The sequence below is a fragment of the Macrobrachium rosenbergii genome, chromosome 41, assembly GCF_040412425.1.
Source record: "Macrobrachium rosenbergii isolate ZJJX-2024 chromosome 41, ASM4041242v1, whole genome shotgun sequence".
NCBI lineage: Eukaryota > Metazoa > Arthropoda > Malacostraca > Decapoda > Palaemonidae > Macrobrachium > Macrobrachium rosenbergii.
Window position 1 is genome coordinate 4,329,228 of NC_089781.1, and position 27,669 is coordinate 4,356,896.

Genomic DNA, 27,669 nt, shown 5'->3' on the forward strand with positions numbered 1-27,669 from the left:
GAGTGGCGTAAATTGCTTTCATAACAACTTGGCTGGCTGGCTGGCTCAAATGCCCGGTGCACTACAAGAATGAGAGAGAGAGAGAGAGAGAGAGAGAGAGAGAGAGAGAGAGAGAGAGAGAGAGAGAGAGCACAAACTGGAGAGGTAACAGAGAAGAGTAGGAGCCGGAAGGGGAAGAGGAGGAGGAGGAGGAGGATGAAGGAGTGGGCGTAGGAAGGAAGGGAGGAGAACCGAGGGGAGAGAGAGGGATATTGAATCTTTCTTATTTCAATTTCAAAGAGGAAAAGGTTCGATCAGAGCAATATCAGGGGGGTAACATGAATATTTGTAAAGGTGGAAATTGAACACTGGCTCGAAAGGAATGTGTGTGCGTGCTCGTGAATGTGTGCGCGTGTGTGTACGCGTACTCAAGAGCTCTACTATTGCTGGGTTAAGAACTGAAGATATATGTGCAAAGCAGCCTATCTGTGTTTGCGCACCTGAATGATGTCTGTTTGTTTACCATCATAGGTTTGGTTTGTTTTGCAGTTATATTATATTTTATAGTATATATATATATATATATTATATTATATATATATATATATATATATATATATATATATATATATATATATATATATATATATATATATATATATACATATATATATATATATAAATAATATGTCACTTGTATCCAATACCCTCAAAGGGCCAGTTTTCTGATTGTCCATAAACAAACTAATCATTGAATCGAATTTATATCTTAAATGAAGACTTTAATGTTGTAGTTTGTTTCTCCGTGACCATCACCTGCCAGAGAAAAGCGGCTTAACGATTATATATATATATATATATATATTATATATATATATATATATATATATATATATATATATATATATATATATATATATATATATATATATTTATATTTATATTTATATTTATGTATTTCCCGTTTAATGCTAATATTCGCTAACCTTGCTGGCAAAGATTTTACAAGATGCTTTCACTTAATAGCATTATAATGAAAAGAAAGCTGGATTAAAATTTATGCAACAATTGGCGGTGTTGTAAAGTTTTTACTATTATTATTATTATTATTATTATTATTATTATTATTATTATTATTATTATTATTATGGAAGCTTAAACAAATAACATTACCAATCTTTAACTTGAACTTACCTGTGATTGCACTGTTGACAGGCGAAACATTCAAGGTGGTAAACGTTGGTTTTTGCACGCATGACCATTTCGAAGGCAGGTATGACCTTGTTGCATGCCGCGCAGTGCCCCGTCGTTCCAAATAGTCTGCGGAGAAAATGTTTTTGTCAAAGATGTAACATGTAAATAAGTTTGAAAAACTTACAAATATACTTAACAAACAGCTCAGTTGTGCGCAGTCGCAAGCATATATTGAAAAACTTACAAATATCCTTAACAAACCGCTCAGTTGTGCACAGTCAAGCGCACATACACATTTATATATTATATATATATATATATATATATATATATATATATATATATATATATATATATATATATATATATATATATATATATATATATGGACATGAGGTATTTTCTTTTTCTACACAACTATTAAAATCAGTTGACAGTTTTGTTTTATATATCATTTTGCTATAAAATATAAAGATATTATTTGCAGAAAATGTCAGTAATTTTAACACACACAAACACATATATATGTATGTGTGTGTATGCATGTATGTGTATAGTGTGTATTTATTTTCTGTTGCAAAGACTTAAGTGCATATTTTATCTCCCTGTAAGCCATTTGTTTGTTGCTATGTATATAGTTCACTGTACAGACTTATTTTATTACATGCCTAACACTAAAGTAAATTTCAGTAATTCACAAAAATCATCGTCACTCAAAACATAAATGTAATGAAATTTTAGCAACTTAAATCTCAGATATTTCTTAAAAGGCAAATACCCTACCTTCGTCATAAACACATTTTTACTGTAATTTTCTAAGATTTTTTAAAAACTTAATATCGTGTCACGCAAGAAGTGTAGTGGAAGATGAAAAAAAATATCTTGTCTTAATTAGAACAATATACAACAGATAAAGTTTTTTTTTTTCAGAACTTACAAAGATAAAATGGATATTCCCGCGTTCATCCCGTTGCCCCCTCCTACCTCCCATCCCCCCTCAGTACTGGCAGTGTGAAAACACTCGCTACAAACTGGCACATTACGGCCGTAAAATAAAGCAACGTCGGTTAGGTCGAATTTAATGAAGACAGGAACGAGAAAATGAGGCGTAACGACAAGAGGATGGCGGGAACCGCCAGTTAATAAACAGTTACGCCCATGTTGTCTACAAACTTACAACCCCAAAACGCCTACAAGTCCGCCCACTAACTGGTTTACCAACCCCTCTCCGTTCAACCTACCTCGTATCTTACCCACTGTCGAATTGATACTTACAAATTTCACATATTGAACGTGCCTGCGGCCCATTTTAGGAAACAACTAGACGGCGATATTTATTACATCTTATCTATTTTCAATAGAGGGAAAAATTCCTAGGTTTAGAGCCGCGTGCGCCTTGTTCACAGAACCAAACATATGCAAAACGGAGACAGATTTGAACGTAATTCCAGGCTTCTGGCTTCAGCGTAACAAAATTAGTTTCGTCGATAGCAAAGATGTACAGTTTTTTTTTTTATGATGATGATTTCGTTTTTGGCATTTAAAATGTCGAGTTTATTGAAATAAATCTCAAAAATGGAAATGATGAAGTCATTGCAATTTTCTGTTTGCAAATGTTTAATTCAAGATACCCCAAACAATCTAAATGTTTCTTCATGAAGGAACTCTGTATGTACAATATATCTTTGGCAATCAAAGTTTACGGCATGTTATGTAAACCAAATTTATTCACAATTTTGTATTCAGATGTACGATGATAGCTTCATTACCGCGAGCCTGTGAATACTTATATGCATGACTAAATATCACATGAGAGAGAGAGAGAGAGAGAGAGAGAGAGAGAGAGAGAGAGAGAGAGAGAGAATGCCTCAAGCAAATGCAGACCCAACAACTATTTCTTTTAGGCTGATGACGGCGTACATACGAGTTGCGTTACGTTATTGAATGTGTCATTACTCGGAATGTTTCTCCTCCCTGCCTCGCATATGCCCTTCTCCTTGGCTCTTCCGTTCTCTTGCCACCCTGTCTCAATTCTTTTCTCCGCTAGCTCCAGTTGGAGCTATGAGTCAAATCACTAACCAGTGTATAAAACACGGATTTAGAATGCTAGCAGACTGGGACTGTATGAGAAAAATCAAAATGCATAAGCACTCGGTGCAGATACGTTCGCTCGAGAGAGAGAGAGAGAGAGAGAGAGAGAGAGAGAGAGAGAGAGAGAGAGAGAGAGAGAGAGAGAACAGAAGACACTCCAACGTAATGAGATTCACTTTGCATTAATACCCCAGTCGATTTCCTTTAGCCATTTAATTTCTTATGGAGATTTACATCCCAAGTCTCCATTATCTGCTAAAAGTCTTGTTAATGTTGCATGTAGTGGGAGGGGAGATGAAGGGCAAGAGGAGGAGGAGGAGGAAATAAAGAGGGGTGAAAACTGTGCGAGAGGGACGAGGATGATGAAGCGAAGTGAAGCATTCGACAAAAGAGAATGATAAGACAGATTAAGGCAAAGAATTCTCTCTCACGTTATCGCATGCGATGAAAACGGAATAATAGCAAGCCGAAGCAATTTATGAAAATTATATATACATATATATATATATACATATATATATATATATATATATATATATATATATATATATATATATATATATATATATATATATTTCAAGTAAGCATAAAACTATTTCCAATATTAAACCAATACAATCATGAAAGTAATAATGAATAAAATTTTATATACTGTAACTTCAACATGTCAGTGTATATATCTACGGAAATATTCTACCCATTTCATTAGTGAAAGGCAAGAAAGATAATTATTATATCATTGTAATTTAACAAGAAAGCCATAGGACAAGTAAGGATTTGGTATTCTAACAAAGAAGTCAAGATTTTTATGTAATGGCCTCAGGGAAATAGTACCGTCGCTGAGAGAGAGAGAGAGAGAGAGAGAGAGAGAGAGAGAGAGAGAGAGAGAGAGAGAGAGAAGCTAATCAAAATCGCCTTCGAAATAATGGATACCTTTTGAGCCGAATTTGAGAGATGTTTAGCAGATGGAATGGGCCAGGCTTTGTCGGCCTGATTCTGTATTCATGACTTTGAAACGGCGTCTAATGCGAGTAATCGGCCCAGGAAAGAGATGAGAGAGAGAGAGAGAGAGAGAGAGAGAGAGAGAGAGAGAGAGAGAGAGAGAGAGAGAGAGAGAGAGAAATAATAATGCTTTTACCAAAGAAGAGAGACAGCCGTTAAAACGAGTTGAATTAAACTTAAATAAGATACGATTCACCACCTCGTTTGAGGATGATCTTAAAAAATAAGATTGAATAATACACATATATGTATAGATAAGGTTCTAGGAAAAGTTTTCCTGCTAATTAAAACAGGACGATGGAATGGGAAAATGCAGTCGAAAAGAAAATGTAAATAATTCGTTGTGAATGAGCATAATCAGAAGTAATAAAAAACACAGCACTAAGGGAATCTGAGAACGAAGTGATTGATAATCACGAAGGTAAAGAAATAAATAAAGTGAGGAACTGCGGTTTGAAGGATAAGAAGGCAAAGGAGGAACACTGACGAAAAAAAGAAGTGAAGTTCTAGTATATTAAGCGTTGGTTCCTCAAAAGATAATTTCGAAAGACAGACAAGGAAGTTGATCGCGTATTTAAACATTATTACACCATCGCTCCTGACCTTTTCGCCCCTCCCCCCATTCCCTTCCCCATTTAGGCTATTCTATTTCCGGCGTTTTCTTATCGTGGCTCACGTCGCTGTTCCGTCCGTCCCCCCCTCCCACCCCTTCCCTTTTCTTATTTTTCTTCTTCGCATTTCCTAGATACATCTTCGTTATTTGTTATTCATATGGCACAATTCGAGCCTTTGTTGACCTGATCTGGTATTCATGATTTTGAAAAGGGTGTCTAGCACAAGTAATAGGACTCGGAATATAGATGAGGAATAGAAGAGTTAGACAGGCACGCAGATTGATATTTAAGAGAGAGAGAGAGAGAGAGAGAGAGAGAGAGAGAGAGAGAGAGAGAGAGAGAGAGAGAGAGAGAGAGTTTACTCAGTGCAAAACTAAATGACAAAATAAATATTTACGAGAAAATACGTGCGGATATTGATGTATTTGTACATGTTGCTGTAACTGGCAATTTATACATACTGTAGATACTTAGATAAAAATTTTCGTAAACGCGTCGTTGATTAGACTGCATGCACGTGAGCCTGTGTAAAGGCTACATGATGTGTGTTTGTACACAAACGCACAAATAAAGTTTGTGCTGAACCTTTGATTACAAACAAAACTGCAGCAGTGAAGTGCTGAGAAGAATAAATAAAAAGGCAGCTGACCTCACAACATTCGAGATGCAAAAACGGCAGCGAAACAGAATTTAATCACTAAGGAAAAATTGATTCTCGTTCTCTCCTACAGAGAGAGAGAGAGAGAGAGAGAGAGAGAGAGAGAGAGAGAGAGAGAGAGAGAGAGCCAGCATATGCCAGAGAGAGAGAGAGAGAGAGAGAGAGAGAGAGAGAGAGAGAGAGAGAGAGAGAGAGAGAGAGAGAGAGAGAGAGGATAAACAAGAAAAAGAGAGAGCTTTAGAGGATTTAGATTAAGAGAAAAATAAATAAAAGAAACCCCCTACGAAATAAAAAGGACGGGGGAGTGCTGGAAATGGAAATAATGAAAGATTCATAAAATGGGCAAAAATGGAGGGAGGAGAAGAGGGGTCTAGAGATGGGGAGAAACGGACAGTTCCAAATAGTATGAAGGGCTTAGGCTGAGGGATTACGCTCCAGAGAGAGAGAGAGAGAGAGAGAGAGAGAGAGAGGAAACTCCTAGATCCTCATTTAAAAATCTGAATATGTAAAACGAATATTGTTAAAATTCGTCTTTTAAGTAATATGCAAAATGTATCAGCAGTCTTGTGGCGCTGTATGAACTGGTTTAATTCAATAAATGTTTTTTTAATACTTTCAATAATATTTTACTATCACCTGGAGCAATGATTTTTTATATTGTGTACATACCTGCACTAAGAATGAAATAAGCAACATTTAATATTTACTGAATTAAGTAAGTCTCTCCCTAGCACACACCCGTTTCCATTACTCTCGATGAGTTTCCAAGTATTCGATTTGAGAACTGAAAGTAAATATTTAATTACCATTTATAGAAAATAGTTCAGTGCATTTAAATGTAACACTAATATTGACACAAGTTCCTATATCTTTCAAAAAGTGCTTCAGTTGATGGCTGATGTTTGTTCACGACAATTGAAGTGGCGAAGACCCACTTTCGGAGTTTATGGGAATGTTCGCCTTGTTGATATATTCTCTCTAAATGTCTTCTGATGGAAATGTGTTGAACACAAAACTACGGTTACTGTGTGTGTGTGTGTGTGTGTGTGTGTGTGTGTGTGTGTGTGTGTGTGTGTGTGTGTGTGTGAGAGAGAGAGAGAGAGAGAGAGAGAGAGAGAGAGAGAGAGAGAGAGAGAGAGATTTCATAAAACTCTTTTACCTTTGGTGAGATAAAGCAGATATGACCAATATTTGACACTGCCCATAAGGAATCGTTCCACCTTTTATTAATCAGGAGTGAGGCTCACCGTGACGGGCAATGTTTGACATCCACTCAACGGCATGCAATCAAATCCCATCTCCTCTGATTTAAGGAGCTTCTTAACACGTCACTCCTTGGCCCACACACACATACGCACGTACTCACACTCACAAACAAACAACCACAAACATACGCACACACAGTGTTCCTAACAAAACTAGCTCTCCCACATCAGTGGTCTCTCTCCAGCATAATACCCTCTACAGACAAAATTGGCATAAACCATAAGGCCATGTCACTTGAAGTTCTCTCCAAACACGCACACACATCTACGCACAAACACAAGTCACAGTGGTTTTGGGCCATAACAAAAGGCCAAGTGTCCCTATGTGAAAAGCCACCAACCTCATTAGAAGAATAAAGAATCGCTGAAGCCCGACAAAAGTATCCTCGGCGAGTTAATTAGTACATCTATTCGTTAGAAGTAGATACTTTTCATTCACAGTGTGCCAAAAGGGAAGTGTTGCTTTTATAATTGGATTTACCTAAGGTTCTCGAAATAGCGTGCCTTATCCTCCAAGGAGCCCGCACGGTCGTAGATCTCGCGGTCCCCGCTAGGGAATTTGATCCTTATGGGACGAGGCACCCTAATCCCAACTTGAGGGAGAGTTTCATATTATAAAGCGAGCATCATTTTCTAAATGCACACAAAAGTCCGTCTCATTAGAATATGTCAGTTTGGTTGTTGCAGACAGTTGCCCAACGTACGATAATTCAGAGAGAGAGAGAGAGAGAGAGAGAGAGAGAGAGAGAGAGAGAGAGAGAGAGGTGCACGATAATTCAAGAAGACTGACAGAAGGGTCAGCATTCGTTATAGTTAGATAACGAGTCACGGAAACGGTGAAAGAAAATAAAAAGACAGAGGCTTGTGGTACGGTAAATTAAAACTAGTAAGAGAGAGACAGAGGGCGAGAGAGAGGGCAAAAATATTTCCTATAAATAACGAAATCCTACAATTTAAAAACCTTATTTTTTCTTTTTAAAATCTGTGGAAGGGATAGAGTTTATGTTTGTTAGATTTTAAAATGCCATTTTAAGCTACCATAGCATTGTAAGGAAATTTTTCTCTCTCCATGCCACAATTCACCTGGATTCAAGGCCAGGAAGGCATGGCTCAACCAATAATCATAAAATTTGGCTTACCATTTTTCCATTACGAATTTTAAGTCATGTTCATGATTTTTTCAAGACTCAGACATTTTGGTTTTGTATTAGGCTATGAGTTTTTGTTTCAAATCATTTATCATTATATATAATGCTGTTGAATTCTTGCTGTTCGTCCTATTCAGTTAACGTTTCCAAGCACTAAAAATAAAATGAAAATCAAGTCTTATTTAAAGGGGAAAGCGAAGTCAACTAATAAATCTTGCGATGTTCGTACATGCGAAGAAACATAATTTAAAATCACATTTTCTTGTTGAATGGTAAAACAACGCAAGATACTTCTTCCCTATCAATACCACTAAACAACAGAGTAACCCAGACAGCTTTTTCTTTGTGTATATGCGTTGTTGTTTCTTTCCAATGGCAAAACCTACGCATACGTCAAAATATAGATGAGGAAAAAGGTAATCAGCAAGTGAAAGGAGGGGTTGGGGGGGTTGGGGAAGGGGTTTGGACAGGGAAGAGAGAGGCGAGTAGCATTATGTATTCATTTGGGCAAAGCAGACGCCGAGCTTATGAGGCTATTATTGTTGACATAATTAAAGTAAAATCATGAATACGCCACTACTTAATTAGTTCTCCGTCTGAGTACGCCCCTAACTGCATTCAATACACGGCAATTATCATCAAATGAAAAAAAAGAAAAAAGAAAAATGCTGCTAATGGCCAGGCAGGCATGTTTTATCAATTAATTCATTTTGAATGGACAGTGTTGTTTATTAACTGTTGTTTATTAACTGTGGGCAAACACACTTTTCAATAAATTAATTAGATACATTCCGGACACCTAAATAAAAACATCTCTCGGATGTAATAGAAAAAATTTGACTCTTTTCGCCCACTCTTAATTGATTTCTCGTAGCCCCAAATTAATTAGCTTCAAAAAGATTAGATCTAATTTTTTTTTTAAACAATTACTTGTGGTTGAAAGTCGCCTCGATAAACTTACTAGGACCTAATTTTACGTCATAAAATTTTGATGCAAGAGAGAGAGAGAGAGAGAGAGAGAGAGAGAGAGAGAGGAGAGAGAGAGAATATTCTGGCTTCTGTTAGTGCTCGAGGAATCAGACTAGGACTGAAAAACGAAAAAAAAAAAGACAAAGAAAGAATACTCAACTGACTACCCGTCTGTTGCCTAATTAACGCATCGTCCGCTTCGTCGCCTTGACATCGGCATCGTCTTCGACAGTCGGTCGACTGTACGTCCGCAACGAACGATTTCCACCCTTCTTTTTGGTCTATTCAAAAGATGTTAATGAAACAAGTTCCCGCCATAAAAACTCATTTGTGGCAAAGACAGATGTAATCAACATCGCTCAATACAACTCCAACAACCACCACACAGGAAATCGATCCGATTTCCTAATTAAAAAATAAATGAAAAAAAAAATCAAGCCTTATTAGGAAGCCCCGTGATTGATGGATCAAGGTGTCATTACCATCCAGGTCTTTGACGGGGTCTTTCTAGTGCCTCAACTCACGGCCTCTTCGGTTTCAAACGGAGTTCTTCCACAGTATTACAGTTATTTGTAACACTGGGGACGCCTCTCCTTACTTCATAAACACAACTCCGTGAAAGATGCTAAGGTTACAAAATTGTTATATTATCACCTTCAATGCTTTCTTGTGAATCGTATTCTTTATTTCCTTTACAGATGATAAGCGTCAATTACATCCTTGAAAAACATAAATTGCGGCCAATGTATTTACGCTGGAATGAATTCCCGTTATCTGTTAAATCATATTCCAAAACATTACGGTACTCATCTGTATGGGAACAAAATGTACTGTGTGTTAAACTCAGAAACTAATAATTGCGACTTTCAGGGATATTGTTAATATATTTTTCTCTATCTTCCCTAATTTTCTTCAAGATTTTATTCGAGAGAGAGAGAGAGAGAGAGAGAGAGAGAGAGAGAGAGAGAGAGAGAGAGAGAGAGAGAGAGAGAGAGAGAATGCGCATTCGAACAATGTTCAAATGTGGAGGATCATGAGTCAACCGTGCAGCACATGTACACCAACAAATGTAGAGGGCTAGCAGAGATTAGCATACCTGACATGGGTGTTAATTAGAGGTGTGGTGACATGTCTAGCACCGGACTGCCTGCCGCAGTAAAATTAGTCCATTGGGGTGTCAGGTTGAGGCTCACGAGAGGGAAAGAAGGAAAAGGAAGTTTATACCAATAAGGTCTCTATTGCTCTGCTCTTCCGTTTCAAGTTCGCTCCAACTCACGACTTACTAACATGAAACACAATGAAGGATTATGTTCGATAAGAAAAGACGTAGCGTGTTGTCTAAAAAGCAAAATGAATAAACCCACAAGCCTCTCTCTCTCTCTCTCTCTCTCTCTCTCTCTCTCTCTCTCTCTCTCTCTCTCTCTCTCTCTCTCTCTCTCATTACAGCAACCACTATCTGGACAAAGAAGTTCATACAAAAAACATGAATATGCATAAAAGATGAAATAAAATGCAATCCGGGACCTCCCCCTCCCCCCCCCACCACTCTTTTCGGTAACGCACAACCTCCCTTACCTCCCTCCGCCCAACATAAAAATTCTATTTACGCATTTAAAACACTAAGAGGCACCGTAATACATTAATGTAAATAATCAGGCAAAAATCCCCCGGGAGGATTGCAAAAAAGAGCTTTCCCCATAAAATTCCCGGCTTAAATAGGGGTTTTACATTAATGGACTCTGAGAGGAGGAGGTGGAGGGGAGGGGGGGTGCAGGGGTACCATGGGGTAATGCTACTTAGTATTTCAAAAACAACGCTGTGGCATCAAAGTCACAGTCATTAACTGTGATTCATGGCCTAAATTAGGACGAAACGCATTTATAGAGAGAGAGAGAGAGAGAGAGAGAGAGAGAGAGAGAGAGAGAGAGAGAGAGAGAGAGAGAGAGAGAGAGGAAAAACACGTTTGGGAAATTCATACGTTCTGAGTTTGTTGATTGGGCTTCTTCGTTCTTTTACTAATTTTTCCTCGTTCTTAATCTAAGAATGTGCGTTGCACCATTCATTTCCTTTATTAAAGTATAATTTAGCATCTTATTCTTGCATTTACCCCTGAGTTCACCTTCCGTTTTAGGTATCTATGTAATTCATTCCTGCCATTTATGAAAAGTATTCTGAAAAACACGATGTACCTGAAAAACTCAATGTTATTTCAAACTCATTACAGAAAGCAATTACGGCAATTTTCAAAGTCATTTTTGGGGAAGTCAAAGAAAATTGCGGATACCATTACACGGTAATTGACTATTACCCCCTAAATCAGGCTCATCGTTCAAGTCCGTTACTTTTGACGATGCGTAACATCACTCATCGAATCATCAGTACTGCCGAAAAATTTCATTATCATACTTTCATCGTGCAAATGAACGACCTTAAATACCAATTTCGAGGGTGTTTATATGTGCGTATATATAATATATATATATATATATATATATATATATATATATATATATATATATAGTTCATGAGATTTTATATGCTTAGTTCATTTTTTCTCTCTCTCTCTAAATATATATATATCTCTATCTCTCTCTCTCTCTCTTATATATATATATATATATACATATATATATATATATATATATATATATATATATATATATATATATATATATATATATATATATATATATATATATATATATATATATATATATATAACGTATGTATGTATATATATTTAGAGAGAGAGAGAGAGAGAGAGAGAGAGAGAGAGAGAGAGAGAGAGAGAGAGAGAGAGAAACAAAATCTTATAAACTAAAGTTCCTGGGCACCACACCACCATTACCCACTCGATCTTTTCAGTAAATGTATTTTTTTTTATTTATCTATAATATCCGGTCATGCTTTAGCAACATCCAACATGATTTCGATTATCGTCGTCGGTAAAGAAGCCATTGACGGCAGAGCTTTGAAGCTCTAATAGAGCACGCTGTAAACTCGGTCATTACACACACGTTCGCCGAAATTATCGAACACAAAACCGCGATACATAATGACATCCCGACTTCCTTCTTTTATTGTAGAAATAATTGGAGATCCTTTGCGACCTCCGCGAACAACCGTAGTTTTCCTTGGCCTACTGTTACACCTCCCCCCCACCCCCCCAAATCCCCAATCCATCCCTTCAGGTTACCAGACCCTGGTGAAGAGTGACTCGATTGAGACGCCGAAGAAGAAGTGGCAGGAAAAAACACGTGTAATTTTCCACCCGTAATGATGAGTATAACCAAAATTACAACAATGGCCTTTCAATAAATCGCCGGTGTGAACTTTGTCCCGCATGGAATTATACATCATCCAGCCACCCAGCCATACGCATTATGTATACGCTCATCAAACATTACTCAGGCGCGCACACACGCACTTATCTATACATGCCTTTCTGCACTGGAGTGTGTAGGTTTATTGGGAAATATTTGTGCCTTGTTTGACATTTTGAAGTGGTTTTGGCTCTACTCTGGTTATTATTATCAATTATTATATTTTATTGCCATATCCTTTATAAGATACAGGACACTCAAGGCCTTCAATTCAGGCTGGGTACTTTAATCTTCAATAGATATTAAAAAACAACTTGACTGTTATAATAACGAGACGAAAGGTGGTCATTTACAATAAATTGGCTAGACATGATAACGATATTTTTTTCTATGCAATATAAAGGTGCACAGTAATGTCTTCACCAGGCAGCCAACCTCTGTTTTTCTGTATTTCCTCATCAGTGTAAATGGCCAGCGTTGACGAAGTCTCACTGTTAAAGCATATTGTTTCTATCTAGTGACTTCATACTAACTATAAAAATGTAAGTACATTACATATATATATATATATATATATATATATATATATATATATATATATATATATATATATATATATATATATATATATATCAGTCAAACAATTTGCCTGCGCTGTAAAAAAAGTATAAAAGAATTAATCTCCTGATTGACAAGTACACAATACGCCTCAGTGACACCAGTTAGCAATGGGGCAGAGAAGACTTACCAATATCATTAAACTTTGCCCTTTGCAAAGACATACTTTAATCTAAGAATTACGACTAACAAAGAATAATGTCCTCATGGATAGGGGTTGATCCAAGGCTTTTGATACACCAGAAAATAGTTTGTAGTCATAACAATAACACTAACAGTGACCGACATATGACCTTGAAACCATTAACTGTCATTGAGTTAAAGGTCACCTTATTACTAGGAAGGGTATTGTGTTCTTAAATAAGAAAAAATTACAATGGTATCGAAATCTCTGTGGTCTGAAAATGCCCTGGCGTGTGCTTATTCATTTATATATATATATATATATATATATATATATATATATATATATATATATATATATATATATATATATATATATAGAGAGAGAGAGAGAGAGAGAGAGAGAGAGAGAGAGAGAGAGAGAGAGAGAGAGAGAGAGAGAGATACTTTAATCAACTTGCAAGTTAAGAAACTGAATAGCGTGTTTTGAGGTTGGGTAGTTATTGAAAATATTTTAATTCTGCCGAGTATTTATCTTTCCAATGTAAATGAAATCACAGACTTAATTGGTATGAACTTGATTTAAATCACAGCTTGGAATTCGTTCTAAACTGATGCCTATTTTTTGTCAGGTCTGTGGGCCTTTAAAAATAACGACTTGATTAATTGCTGGTCAATTTATAGGCGCTGCAAACCATTCGGGTAGCCAATCAAATAAAGTACCATATGGAAAGTTTACACAGACACGTGGTAGCTTTAATCTAAATATATCGCCTTAAATTTTCGGGAATATGTTCATCTAAGTGCAGTAACATAACATAATGTAATACGGTTAGTTAAACACTGGAATTCCTTATCAAATGATTACCATGTCCTGGTTGTAATAATATATGCACTAAACGTATTTAGACTGGTCCTTCTTTGCTTTAACAATTCAGCAAGCAACTAACGTTATCTGTTATGTAATTATGGGTAATGATAATTCTGCATATTATAATTTGACAAATACACGCCCGACGCGCAAACAAATAACAAATGTACATCACATTCATTAATAATATGTTGACACTGAAATTGCGTATTAAGAGACATATAAGCCTCTTTCCTCATGAAAATATAATTAAGCATATCAATATAAATATAATTTTGGAAAAATATTAAATATCTACATCATTTACTATTCATACATGGAAAAAATCATGTAAATTTTATTTTTCTAGTCAAATCAGTAAAATAATTTATTATTCTCTTTGCTCTGGTGACATAAGGAAATTAACCAAGTCTTGTAACTTAGAAAAAATATCAAAGTAATACACCATAATGCAATTACCTTTGCAGACTGGCTGCGGAAATATTCACAAAACTGATACCTTCTCCAACTGAAACTCTTATTTGTTCGCAAATGTCCAACATATTGGATACCGATAATTCCATTAGCCATATAATGAACAGGATTATTTAAGAAATCAGCAACTACAATATGCTCCCGTCAATATTTTCACAAAATAACCGGAGTGTATTGAAGAGACCAGGTTCAGGAGAAACGAAAGCCAAAAAAAAAAAAAGGAAAGCAAGAGAAGGCAAATCGCAACAAAGCACAAACATCGTTAAGGCACACAGGTCACTTCCTCCTCACAGCAATACCTATCCAATTATCAAGTCTCGAACCCTTATCGGAAAGAAACTTGAAGTCACCCGGCGATGATTGTTGCAAAAGATCATGAAAATGGCGATTTCTCACGTATTTATGCCCGGTCTTTCTTGTATATTTCTACGTGGCCCCTGCTCTTTGAACTTACTGCCTCTACCTTCAAAATCTGAAAGAGAGAGAGAGAGAGAGAGAGAGAGAGAGAGAGAGAGAGAGAGAGAGAGAGAGAGAGCACTACATATCGTCAACATGGGATTCCCAGTTGTTATATTACGACTGGCCTCCATAATCACTCCTCTACCACCTCCGCCTTGTTCTGTCTTCCTCAGACAGCTACATGTAACAAAAAGTACAAGATGCTCCCACGTCTTTAAGAAGGAAAGTTATTCTCTCCGTGTTACGATTGCCGATCTTTTCTTATTCATTTTAATGAGCTCAATTTCAAAACATTTACAGTTCCTACATGTCCAAAGACATTTTGTGAATAGACAAGATTGATGAAAGTCCAGTTACAAATACATACTAGTATCTCGACAAATAATATACACAAATAAGTCTTAACTCCGCTTGGATGGAACATCGTTCAAAAACTTATAGTTTTAGTGGACAATGAAAAGAACGGGCTTCAGCTTATTCCATTGTAATAGTGGGTGTTTTTTTTCCTCACTACCATTAAGAAATGTATATAAATTTCTCAGATACTAAAAACAAGTTTCTAAACGGGAGGCTTTGAGGCAACAGATGATTTAACGAAGCTTTTATTCTGTTAGTTTTGCAATATGAGGGCCATTAAACTAACCTGTGCATCTGAATAATCTATAATACGCAACACATTTTTTTCCAGCGCTGAATAATAATCACAAATCGTTCATTGTATGAAAATCGTGTATTTAAGCACGAAACATTTGAGGTAGTATAGCGTCTTAGGTTTTATTCCATCCATTTTCATTAGCCATTATAAAAAATACCACAGATACATACATACGCACAAAAACACACAAATGAAAGGTAATCGACCAGCACTTAAGTGCCCCTACGTTTGCTGTGTTCACATCAGCGCGTGATCTCAGGAAAGTGGTAAATTTTTTTTTATTAATGATGTTATACGCTGGCTGGCCTTATTTTTCGCGTATTCACAATGTATGTATTTCTTCGTCCTTAATCTCCTACTTATAGTTTGTACAACCCTAAAATTAACCTCCTACTTATAGTTCGTACAACCCTAAAATTAATCTCCTACTTATAGTTTGTACAACTCTAAGATTAATCTCCTACTTACAATTCGTACAATCCTGAAGTCTTTGTACGGGTATGTCCCTCAGAGTCAGAAGCTGTGTTTTGTGAGACACACACACACACACACACACACACACACACAGAGAGAGAGAGAGAGAGAGAGAGAGAGAGAGAGAGAGAGAGAGAGAGAGAGAGAGAGAGTATTAAGTGAAATTTTAAGAAATCAAACAAAAAGTATATCTTCACATTCCACGACCTGATTGCCTATTCACCTTACCTTCTTCCCCACCCACCCACCCACCTCATATTCTTCCATCCACGCCCAGTCATACCCTCCAATCACACCCCAAAAGAAGTAAGTCCTGTGTGTAGACCGAATCTCTCTCTCTCTCTCTCTCTCTCTCTCTCTCTCTCTCTCTCTCTCTCTCTCTCTCTCTCTCTCTTTATCCAAAGGACAATCTATTTTATGGACTTGTCCCTGAAGCAATAAATGCATGTTCTCCCTGAGTCATGGATTGGGTTGTGCATTTTTCAAGCCCAGGTGATCATGCGTGGAGCCACGGCCTTTTACTTATGTACATTCGTGATGATGCTGTTAATGCTGTTCTCGGCTGTAGACAGGGCATTCTGGTAAAAGCATGTATGGCTAAGACGTTTCGACTGACAAAGGTGGCTCCGGAGAAAAACACTGCTGTTACTGGCACACTTGTTTCAAGTGATGATTGTGCATGAAGCCCCTGTGCAAAAGCTTCCACAACATAGCCTATTTGTACAATTATAAAAGAGCTCACCAGCAGCTGGTAGAACCTTTACACACAATGCGCCAGTCAACTCTTGCGCAATCTCGCCCTTGCCCGATATTGAGTTCCGTCCTTTCCAATATAGATTCCACAGCATCTCTTCACTGCTGTCTAAGTCATCTCAGTTATGAACCAGGCCGTGTGCATCTGCACATTGTTCCAGTATGTATTATACAACACACGTATGTGAGTAGTTCTATATGTACGTAAGCAGTACAAACAAAGCAAACATAGATACCTGACTGTGAGAGAGAGAGAGAGAGAGAGAGAGAGAGAGAGAGAGAGAGAGAGAGATTCATTTGACCTGTGCTAACAATGAAATCTTTTTTCCCGTTCCAAGTCCTAAATCATTGTGTGGCTGGGCTTTCACATGTCTGTAAATATTTAACCTACAATCCACCGTGTGTAACAGTAACCGTTAAAGATCATGGTAGCGAAACACGCCTACTGACTAAACAGTTTGGACTAAGAAGTAACATTTTGTGTTTGGTGCCGGCTACCCAGCCATTCGCACCGTCTGCGCATTGAAGCTTCGCTAAGCAGTGACTCGCCCCGATTTTCGCTCACTTTTTCGTTTCTTGTTTCGTCTGGGGAGAGGGCTTCCTCTCCGTTTCATATATTGATCGTATCGAAGTAAATTGATAAAGAACAAATGTAACGCTAACAATAATCTCATAAAATGACTGCAAACAAACCTCAACCGCCAGTTAGTTCCTTTTCAAGCTAGATCCATCTGGCTGTTTTAAACAAGCATTTTCAACTTTTATTTTCCCCGCAAACAGATAAATATTTATATTTGGTCTAAACACAAGTCGACCTCAGACAGATTGTGGGTTGAAGGCGTTGTTCCCGAAACCTTTTACCAGCGCGTCCTTCGGGTTATGGGGGGGGAAGAGAGGAATTTATAATCTCACTTTCACACTGCATGTTCCCGCTTAATCAAAAATAACACTTTCTTATGAAATGTTATTTTATTCTATTTTACTGGCTTTTGGATAAGTTTGTAAAACATTCTTAACGTTATGGTTGAGTTAACTGGATGGGCAGTTTTCGCCAATAAATCATTTTGATGAAGATTTTATATATATATATATATATATATATATATATATATATATATATATATATAAATCATTTGATATTTATATATTTATATATATATATATATATATATATATATATATATATATATATATATATATATATATATATATATATAAATGCATGTACATCTTCTAAGTAACATGAGAATAAGTTGGCATGTTATTTAATTCATTTCCAATATAATGGACTTTTTTTCTGCAGCAAAGATTTATCGAGACAGGGCGGGAGATGGAGAAATGAAGGGGGTAGGGGAAGGAGGGGTAGGAGAGGGAGTAGTGCTAGAAGGAGGAAGACGGTTTACAACACCCGAGAGCCGCTAAATGCACTTCCATAAACTTCCCAGCAATTCTTATTTGACATCTCCGGAGGAACTCGCTCTGTCTTGTTCATGTGCAAAATTGAGAAAGTTTCCGCCTTCTCATGGAGTAATATAGCCAAGAAAATTGCATATTTCTCCTACGTTAAATACTACTTCCGAATGCCAGAAGGAAGCTCTCTCTCTCTCTCTCTCTCTCTCTCTCTCTCTCTCTCTCTCTCTCTCTCTCTCTCGGTGGTCGTCTTTGTAAAGAATTGGGTTTAACTGTAAATCTGGTTATATAAATACACGCGAGACGTGAAAATCAAGCTGAGTGGATTCTGTTGCAGGGTTCAATTGCAAAGGGTTAAAGTAAGTGATCTTTATAATAAAAACCTTATTTTATGGCAGTTGTAAGAGAGTAGATTGTATGATGCATATATAGATCTTGGGACTTAATTATGTTGCTTAGCGTCAGTTGCCGAAAGTGTGGTTTTCTCATAGACCCCATATGATAGCAATTGTTCGTAATTAAATTAAAATTTGTTAAAACATATGTACGTGATAGAGAGCGCTGAACTCAATAACCGCGTTTGTGGTGGAAGATCTAACTAAACGTACAAAAAAACAGAAAACATAATTAGTGGCTTTTGGGAGTGAAATGTAACAATGAGGGAAGCTGATTTATGTCTACAAATGGTTAACTGGTAAGTGGGGACATTAACAAAAATTATAGACACATTGATAGGTCCTTAGAAAATGGTTTATGAAGAGAAAACTAGGAGTGAATGCTAAACAAAAAATGAAAGAACATAATGACTTAGTTTTTACACGATTTCCCCGAATCTTTTCGCTTTAAGGGAAAATTATTTATTAGTTATCAATAAATAATGTTGCAATACCGTTTATTACATTTATTTACGCAATACGGATAAGGTAAGAACTGTTACTTGATTTATTTTACTGAGCATAACACAAAGGAAAAATAAAGTGAAACAAGACAAAAAAAATAAATACAAAGAAAAATTACACATGATGTGATGATCATAGGCGGATACATGCTTGCCTGACAATTGTGTTTGAGAGAGAAAATCAGAAGAAGGCGGGAAAAATTTAACAGCGAGGAGCAAATGAGGAAGAATAAGGGGAGACGCAATAAATAGGATGAATACGGTTCAAAAGAAAGAGAAATTAAGAAGAAATGAGGGGAAAGATAATGAAGGCAGCCAAGAAATTAAAAATAGTCTAAAATTACGTTTAATTACACATAGCCTGGTTAAACTGCAATCTCATTTCTTTTCTTACTTTGAGGAAAAAAAATTAAATGTAAAGGTTAAAACGAGTGAAGAAGGAAAAAATAGTTCTTTAATGCATTGGTTTAAGTATGGGGGTTGTGATAAAAATAATCTTCGAAATATTCGCCATTTCAGTCTGATAGCAACTCTCTCTCTCTCTCTCTCTCTCTCTCTCTCTCTCTCTATATATATATATATATATATATATATATATATATATAAATATATATAAATATATATATATATATATATATATATATATATATATATATATATATATATATATATATATATAGTTCTTTAATATATATATATATATAGTCTAATACTCTCTCTCATTCTCAGTCTAATAGCTCTCTCTCTCTCTCTCTCTCTATATATATATATATATATATATATATATATATATATATATATATATATATATATATATATATATATATATATAGAAGGACATAATAGTTCTTTAATGCATTGGTCGCCATTTCATTCTAATAGCAACTCTGTGTGTGTGTGTGTGTGTGTGTATGTATGTATGTATGTATGTATGTATGTATGTATGTATATGTATATGTATATGTATATGCAGCGCCATTTTCTCGTCACTTAATTATTTTCCAGAAATACATATTTCATTTACAAGAACTATACGAATCCTAATACCGGAAAAGGCAGATTTAGGCTTCCCGGCATCGTAAATAAAAAAGAAAAAACGCCGGCGCTCCTCTCAGTAGCAACACGAGGTCATTAGTTTCCGGAGCCTATTGAGCAAGCAAGAGCCGGAGAGAAATTCCATCAGCAGGAAGCCATCACACTCTGGGCACATCAAGAAGAGGTCCAAGTAGGGGGAAGGAAGGAGGGCATAGCAGCAGCAGCAGCAGCAGCAGAAGCAGGATCTCGCTTAGCAGAAACAGATTCTTAGCAGGGCCTCCGCTGAAGCAGTTTACTTGGCCACTTGGAGAGATCTCGCGTACAACAGCCATACCTGTATTTCGCCCTAACTTCTAATTATCGCTTTAAAATATCACTCCGATAATGACTTAATTAATCGACATAATTATACGAGATTACAGCAGCTAATTACCGAACATTTGCAAGAAAACTAGCTAATTAAAGATAATCCAAAAGCTAATTAGCTAGGAGGGTAGCGCGTCGACCTGGGGCTAATCCCCGCGTCTAAATAGTATTACTGGCTGAATTGTATTGGGGTTGGGGGAGGGGGGAGAAGATCCTGTATTTTGGATAAACACGCTCTCATCTGGAGCTCTTTGTTCTTGCTTCTAATGCCTTCGGCCTCTGATGGGATGGCCCAGCCACCATTTTGGCACTATTGGCCTACGCATTAGTATTGTAGGTAGAGCGAAAAATGGCCCCTCCGGTAATTGAAGTTGGGATGGGAACATCGCTTCCCTTGTATTTCTATCTGATTGCATTCGATCTCCAACCTATACACACAAACATACAAACAAACACGAGCGATTCAAAATGTTTTAAGTTTTGGAATTCGTTATTTGACGTATTCGCGTTTCAATCCTGTATTATGTGAGTGTTTAATTCGCTGAGTGTATGAAACACATGCGCTGCCGCTGAAGTTATTTCAGCTTGTTATCGTGTGTTTGGGTTTAATGTTAAAATGAAATGATACACTGATGCATTGCCTGTATTATCTCCCTCTTTTTTTATAAATGCTTTGCATGCATAAAATTGCGAGTTCGTTGCTGCATTTAGATGTAAATGCTTCGAAAGCGTACAATGTTTTTTTATAAATTTTTTTACAACATTCAAACCCGTTATACTGACACGATTCTAATTCTTACAAAATATATTTTGCTTTTTTACAAAAATTATAACATAGAAATTTTATATATTTCTATCACTATCTCCATGCATAACCAAAGTCATTCACTAATTACGAATCGTCACTAAACCTATATTTGTAGTTCGTCATCCTGTAAAGAGCCATTTCAAAAAGACCCCACCAGCCACGCCCGTCAGAATAACAGGTTCCAGTCAAATAAAAAGAAAAGTGCTTGCCAAAATTCGACGTCCTTTATCTTCAGCAGTTGAGAACAAGTGCCTCGGTCATAATTCGATAGACATCTTAACCTTGGTTTCACTATCTTTAGAGTTTAATCTGGAAACGTTTCCGCGTTCTTTTAATTCTTTCAAGAAAAATGACGAAATCGGCAGTCTCCTTATATTCTTTACTGAGACCGTACCGAAATCAACCATTTTATAACCTTTCTTTATAGCCAAACTTGAGTTTATTAAAAAAAACAAAGAAGGAAAGTGGTGGGGAGAGAGAGAGAGAGAAAGAGGGAGAAGGACATCGTCTTCCACCATGGCACGTGAGTCATTTCCAAATATTTCTAAGCGTAAACACCCATCCCCATTTCGGGATTTAGAACCATCTAATCCAGCCTCAATTTCACGAAATCATCCTATTACATCACTATAGCCTCTTGAATCGCAAACGCGCATGCGGTCGCGCAACCATCAGCGGAAACCCAACCCCACCCTCCTCCCCTTTCCCGGTCAAACCTTGTGCCCTTGGCATCCGCCCACCTCCCAAACCCTTGTGACCTCCCCCCTTCCATCCGAATCTGGACGTGGAAATGAGGTTCACTTTATGACCCGAGAGAAAGCACTTGATGTGTCTGTGATTGGAAAATAAAGCACCGTGAAAAGACGTTTAAAGGAGTCCTCTTCGAAACTTTCATCACGCTGGAATTAAAGTTATCCTTGTCTTTAAGGAAGGACAAAACCAATTAAAGCCCTGATAATAAATGAGTAAGCTAATTAGAAAAGGGGGGAGGGGGTACGGATGACGGATAGGCCTAAGCGGATTCTATTTCTTTTAATTAACTAGGAAATTACTGTTCCCATAAACTCATTTCGCGTTAGTTTTAGCGTCAAAAGTGTGAGAAATGTGCTGTTTGGAGCGGACTTTCCGTGAGGTTTTAAGTGTCATATTCTCTTGAATTCATTTCGGAGTTCATACATCAAGCCGCTGTAAGAATGGCACTCTTTCGGTAATTTTCATTTCATATATTACAAGCGGCGACAGTTCCGTAACCTGCAATTCATTTCAGGAATTTTCTCCATTTTTCCTCATGCTTTCAGGCAGCGCCATAAACCTGATATTTGTCGCGTGTTAGATTATCAGTTCATTTTAATAGTTCTTCTTGATCAGTATTATAAATTGTAACGTCATATGCAGATTGGTTTTATTCGTTACGAGTCTGAACATTAAAACTCACGGCATCAGAGAACTACGTAATGTAAATGAATTGCGGAGAAATATACCGCTGAAGCCGTGGAAGAAGTGATATTTATGATGCGGACTTATATTTGGAATTATTACTAATTTCAAGTCTTGTGTGCTGGAAAAATCTAATAATTATAAATATCAACAATAGTAAATTATTGCTGTGGCGTTTCCAGTGTTAAATATACGAGTATTACGATTATAAATCTCTCTCTCTCTCTCTCTCTCTCTCTCTCTCTCTCTCTCTCTCTCTCTCTCTCTCTCTCTCTCCACACCAGCGCTCCCACACTCCCCCTATAGCTGACATAAATCCAGAACTTAGACGAGTTTAAATTGGTTTTACTCAGTGATAGGAAAGTTGAATTAGTCATTAACTTCACCCTTCCGTAAGTTTCATGCTGGCTTTAACTGCAAGGGTAAAACGAACCTTATTGGCGATGCCTCTGAAGAACAGTCCCACACGAAATCATCATACTAATTGCTTATTAAAGAGAGAGACAGAGATAGAGAGAAAGTCGCCATTAAGCTGTGCTTGTGATTCGAGGCCATCATTGGGCTCTGATGACTAAGGATAAGTTGTAGTCAGCTGCTTTCCGTGGAAAAATCGGCTTAAGTTTCTAGCGGATGTTACGCTAGATAACTTATAAGTAATCAATCCGTCAATCCATCCATGGGAAAAGTACGGATATTTTCAAATGACAATAAAAATTTGGCCGAAATTGATTTATTCCCTGATTTTATTTTTCTATAAAAATCTGGCCGAAATGTATTTATTCCCTGATTTTATTTTTCTATAAAAATCTGGCCGAAATGAATTTATTCCCTGATTTTATTTTTCTTTCCTCTCTTTACGATCCGGGGAGTCTTCTCCGTTTTCTCAGAGGATTTTTATAAACCTCCTTCTATTAAGAAGCGGATATGGGCAATCAGTTACCAATGTCATCGGCAGCGTAATTTTTGTACCGCATAACGGACGCCTTGCCTTGAATGGTAAATGTTTTTGTGGCATTAACTCACTGTTGTTTTTTCTTTTATTTGAGTTTCGCGCTGAACCATACATGGCTAGGTAGTTTCTACGATATTTTGAACTAAAAACAGCTTTGAAAAATGTATAATTTAATCTGTAAAAATCATATGAAGCTAACAGCGGAAAGGTTCTTCTGTGAAAATTTATATGTGAATTTCCTTTTAAATAAAGTTCTTGGCAATGATTTGCACTTACGAAACGAAAACATTGTGTCTGAAAATTTTGCATTCAGTAGAAAAATATAAATACAACCAAGAAAAAATGGCTAAGCTAATGGTCGCTTCAATACTAAAATACTGTTCATCGTCACTTCAGTTATTATTACTGGTGGTGTTGTTGTTGTTAACAACTTTTACTCATTAACAGTGACAATGAACCAGCTGTTTATTTCCCATATGTCATTTTTCTCTATTTGGAGAAATGGTAGGAGCTCTGCCATCAAGTTAAAAACGCCTCAGAATTTTAACCCCACATGAGAAAGAGAGAGAAGGAGAGAGAGATGAGTTCCATTTAAGGGGTGCAGTAATTGGCTGCGGGGGAAGTTAGCCCCCTTTAATTGGCTACGGGCGATACCCTAGGCCGAGCTAAAGCCTGAGGAGTATTGCCTTAATTCTTTCATTGGTACCGACGTCCAACTCTCATTCGACATCCCCGCCCCCACCCCCACCCCCACCAAAGAAAATATTACTCCCATAAGCCAGCCCTTAATCTCAAGAAGGCTCGATACTCATCTTTAGCTAAAAATGTAATGAGGACTAGAATGATTATGCTCCCCGAATCAATGTCAGAGGCAGTATCACCTAAAAAATAAAACTGTGAACACACAAGATTGTTGATCATTTATGCTGTTGTTGAGCAAAGCTGAAAATATTATAGAATGTTGCCGCAATGTTTAAAATAAACAAATAAATACATTCTTAATATCCATAATGGACATCTCAAACCGACGATAATGACAGTGATATTAGAGAAGTATTATTATTATTATTATTATTATTATTATTATTATTATTATTATTATTATTATTATTATTAGTTGTTTAGTAGTAGTAGTAGTAGTAGTAAACGCGTGGGAATGGACTTTTCCACAATCAGAAATTCATATATTTCTCCCGTTATCTTAAACAAATGCACATAAAAAAGGAGATTGGAAGTCAGATATAGACAACATCTAGAGAGAGAGAGAGAGAGAGAGAGAGAGAGAGAGAGAGAGAGAGAGAGAGAACGAATCTATTCGACACAACAATATCAAATTACTGGCAAGGGCCTAATTGTGAAGCTTCAGTGTATAGACATGGAACCTGTAATTAGGGAACCAATGGCTTTGTCTTAGAAATTGCCAAGTTGCGAGAAGCTCTGTCAGAGAGAGAGAGAGAGAGAGAGAGAGAGAGAGAGAGAGAGAGAGAGAGAGAGAGAGAGTAATTAGTCATCTCCTTTACTTTGTGATGTAAACTATGTTAAAATTATACTTGACGGAGATCAGAGTTTACGGACTTCGCTTCCCCTTAAAGTATGTTAATCAAGGCTCTTCTCCTCCCCCCTCCTCATCCTTATCATCCTCCATTACTTCTTTTTTCCGAACAGTTTTCGTGAAATGAATACATAGGACCCGGAGATATATATATATATATATATATATATATATATATATATATATATATATATATATATATATATATACATACATACATACATACATATATATATATATATATATATATACATACATACATACATACATACATACATATATATATATATATATATATATATATATATATATATATATATATATATATATATATATATTCATATTGTCTGTGTTTTACTCTGACGTCGTCAAAATATTTAATTGGCCGTCATAGGGAGTTGGTAACAATCATCAACTTAATTGTGGCAATCCTGTGGAAGGACTTCATCCGGAGAATACAATAATAATGATGCATTAGGGTAACAATGGATATTAACAGGCGAGTCGAGAAGACGAGCGCACAAACGCAAAGCAATCCAGATAACAATCATTAATAACTTGTATCTCCTAACCGCTGCCACAATAACGGAACATTATCCCTTCTTAAGATCTTCCTTCTTCTACACGAGGGCTTTGCAAGCGCTGATAAATGGCTGATGTTGGAGGGAGATAAAAGGAGGGAGAAGGGAGTAACTCGAGGAGAGCTTGAGAGGGGGATTGAGGACCTGAGAGAGAGAGAGAGAGAGAGAGAGAGAGAGAGAGAGAGAGAGAGAGAGAGAGAGAGAGAGAGAACTTTCATTTCATACTCAAGGATTTTCAACTCACTAGAAAGTAATCACTCAAAGATATTTCCCGTCAGTATATGTTCTGTAAGGACAATTTTCTGTGCGTGTGTGTCTGTCTCTATGATTATTTCATCTTCATAATCCTTTAGTCTTCTCTTCCTTCAGCATCACAATTTAACAAGTCTCCACCACTGTGTTCTGCATATCTTGAATTTCCGTTCGTTACTTTCTTTTCTTATTTGAATCAATCTTGGTCTGTGTTTAACGAGCTGGGGGATTCATAGCCACAGTTGAGAAATTACAGCGCTAAGACTTAGGAAAATCGTTGATAGCAATTTTAATTTTTCTTATCATGGTTTCTGTGATTGTTAGGTTTTATTGGTTTTGAATTCATATAATTATTGTTCTTAGACGGTGCGTTGTAATGTCGGAAAAAAATTTATAAAAATTATAATTATTCTTGCCATAGCTTTTGTCATTGTTGGGTTTTGTTGCTTTTGATTTTATATAATTGTTGTTCTTGAAGTGGACGCTGTGAAAAGAAGAAAAAAGTATTTTCGAAACAATATATCACCTCGGAAGCCCGAATAAACAACCCCATCAAACCCAGAATGGAAATTGAAAAAGGACAATATAAGAGGGCAAGATCGCCTCGTGTTTTTTCTTTTAATAGCTCCATGGCGGAAGGGAAAAAAGAGGGACTAAAACTTACTCATAGCATCTTCAAACTTCGACCATAAAACCAAAAGACTTTTCAAAAAACACTCCATATCTTTGCTAGGACGTCTTACCATCGGGAGACGGAAATAAAGAAAAAATTATCCACAAACTTCTTTCGGGGAGAAAATTCTTGGGGAAAGAGCTTTAATAAGCGTAAACCACAAACAGAAAGATAGGAGAGAGAGAGAGAGAGAGAGAGAGAGAGAGAGAGAGAGAGAGAGAGAGAGAGAGAGAGAGAGAGAGAGAGAGAGAGAGAGGGGGATATAAAAACAAATTAAAGGTATATGTATGTATGTATGTATGCACATACATACATACATATATATATATATATATATATATATATATATATATATATATATATATATATATATATATATATATATATATATATATATATATATATATATATATATATATATATATATAAATATATATAGGCCGCAATAGCGCAAAAAAATTAGTTACAGGGAAAATCGGAGAGTCTGGTTTCCCTCCTCAGTGTCTTCTAATCCCTTTATTCTTAGAGGGCGCAGCGCCCCTTTCCCTCCTCCTCCTAAACTCCACCTCTCTCCTGACCCCCCATGTTAGCCAGCCTGGTGAAGGGGTGACCAATTACGACGAAGCAATTACTGAGGATGGGAAGTGAGGAGGAAACTGTTAACGAAGGACCCTCCAGTAACTGCTAATGAGGTATTTTGGTAACAGCCTCCCTACCCCCCATCGTCTCTCTTTCTCTCTCTCTCTTTCTCTTTATAATGACTGAATGAACAGGTTTATATATAAAGCTCACATGCAGACTCGCTCAACTAACTATACAGTACGTTGGCTTTCTTTTGTTCCTTGTCATATATCTTTCGGCATCGGAATCTCAACAGGTAACTCACTTCCAGTCAACTTTCGTTTCTGCATCATAACCTTGCACTCATTTTATCTGGTTACCCCAGTAATTCTTCTTTATCCATTACACGTTATTCGTTATGTGAATCATTAAATTCCTTTGATCTTATATCTGTACATTTATTGAGAAATCAGC

The 27,669-nt window shown here is 36.7% G+C and overlaps 1 protein-coding gene across 4 annotated transcripts in view; it reads right to left on the bottom strand.

Moving 5' to 3' along the window:
• The window catches only part of LOC136826588 (uncharacterized), a 317,540-nt gene that overhangs the window by 45,671 nt on the left and 244,200 nt on the right, over nt 1-27,669 (bottom strand). For all 4 annotated transcript variants that reach the window (XM_067083811.1, XM_067083812.1, XM_067083809.1 and 1 more), the window contains exon 3: nt 1,174-1,299. In XM_067083811.1, coding sequence (XP_066939912.1) covers nt 1,174-1,299 — 126 coding nt within the window. The remainder of the gene's footprint in view (nt 1-1,173; nt 1,300-27,669) is intronic.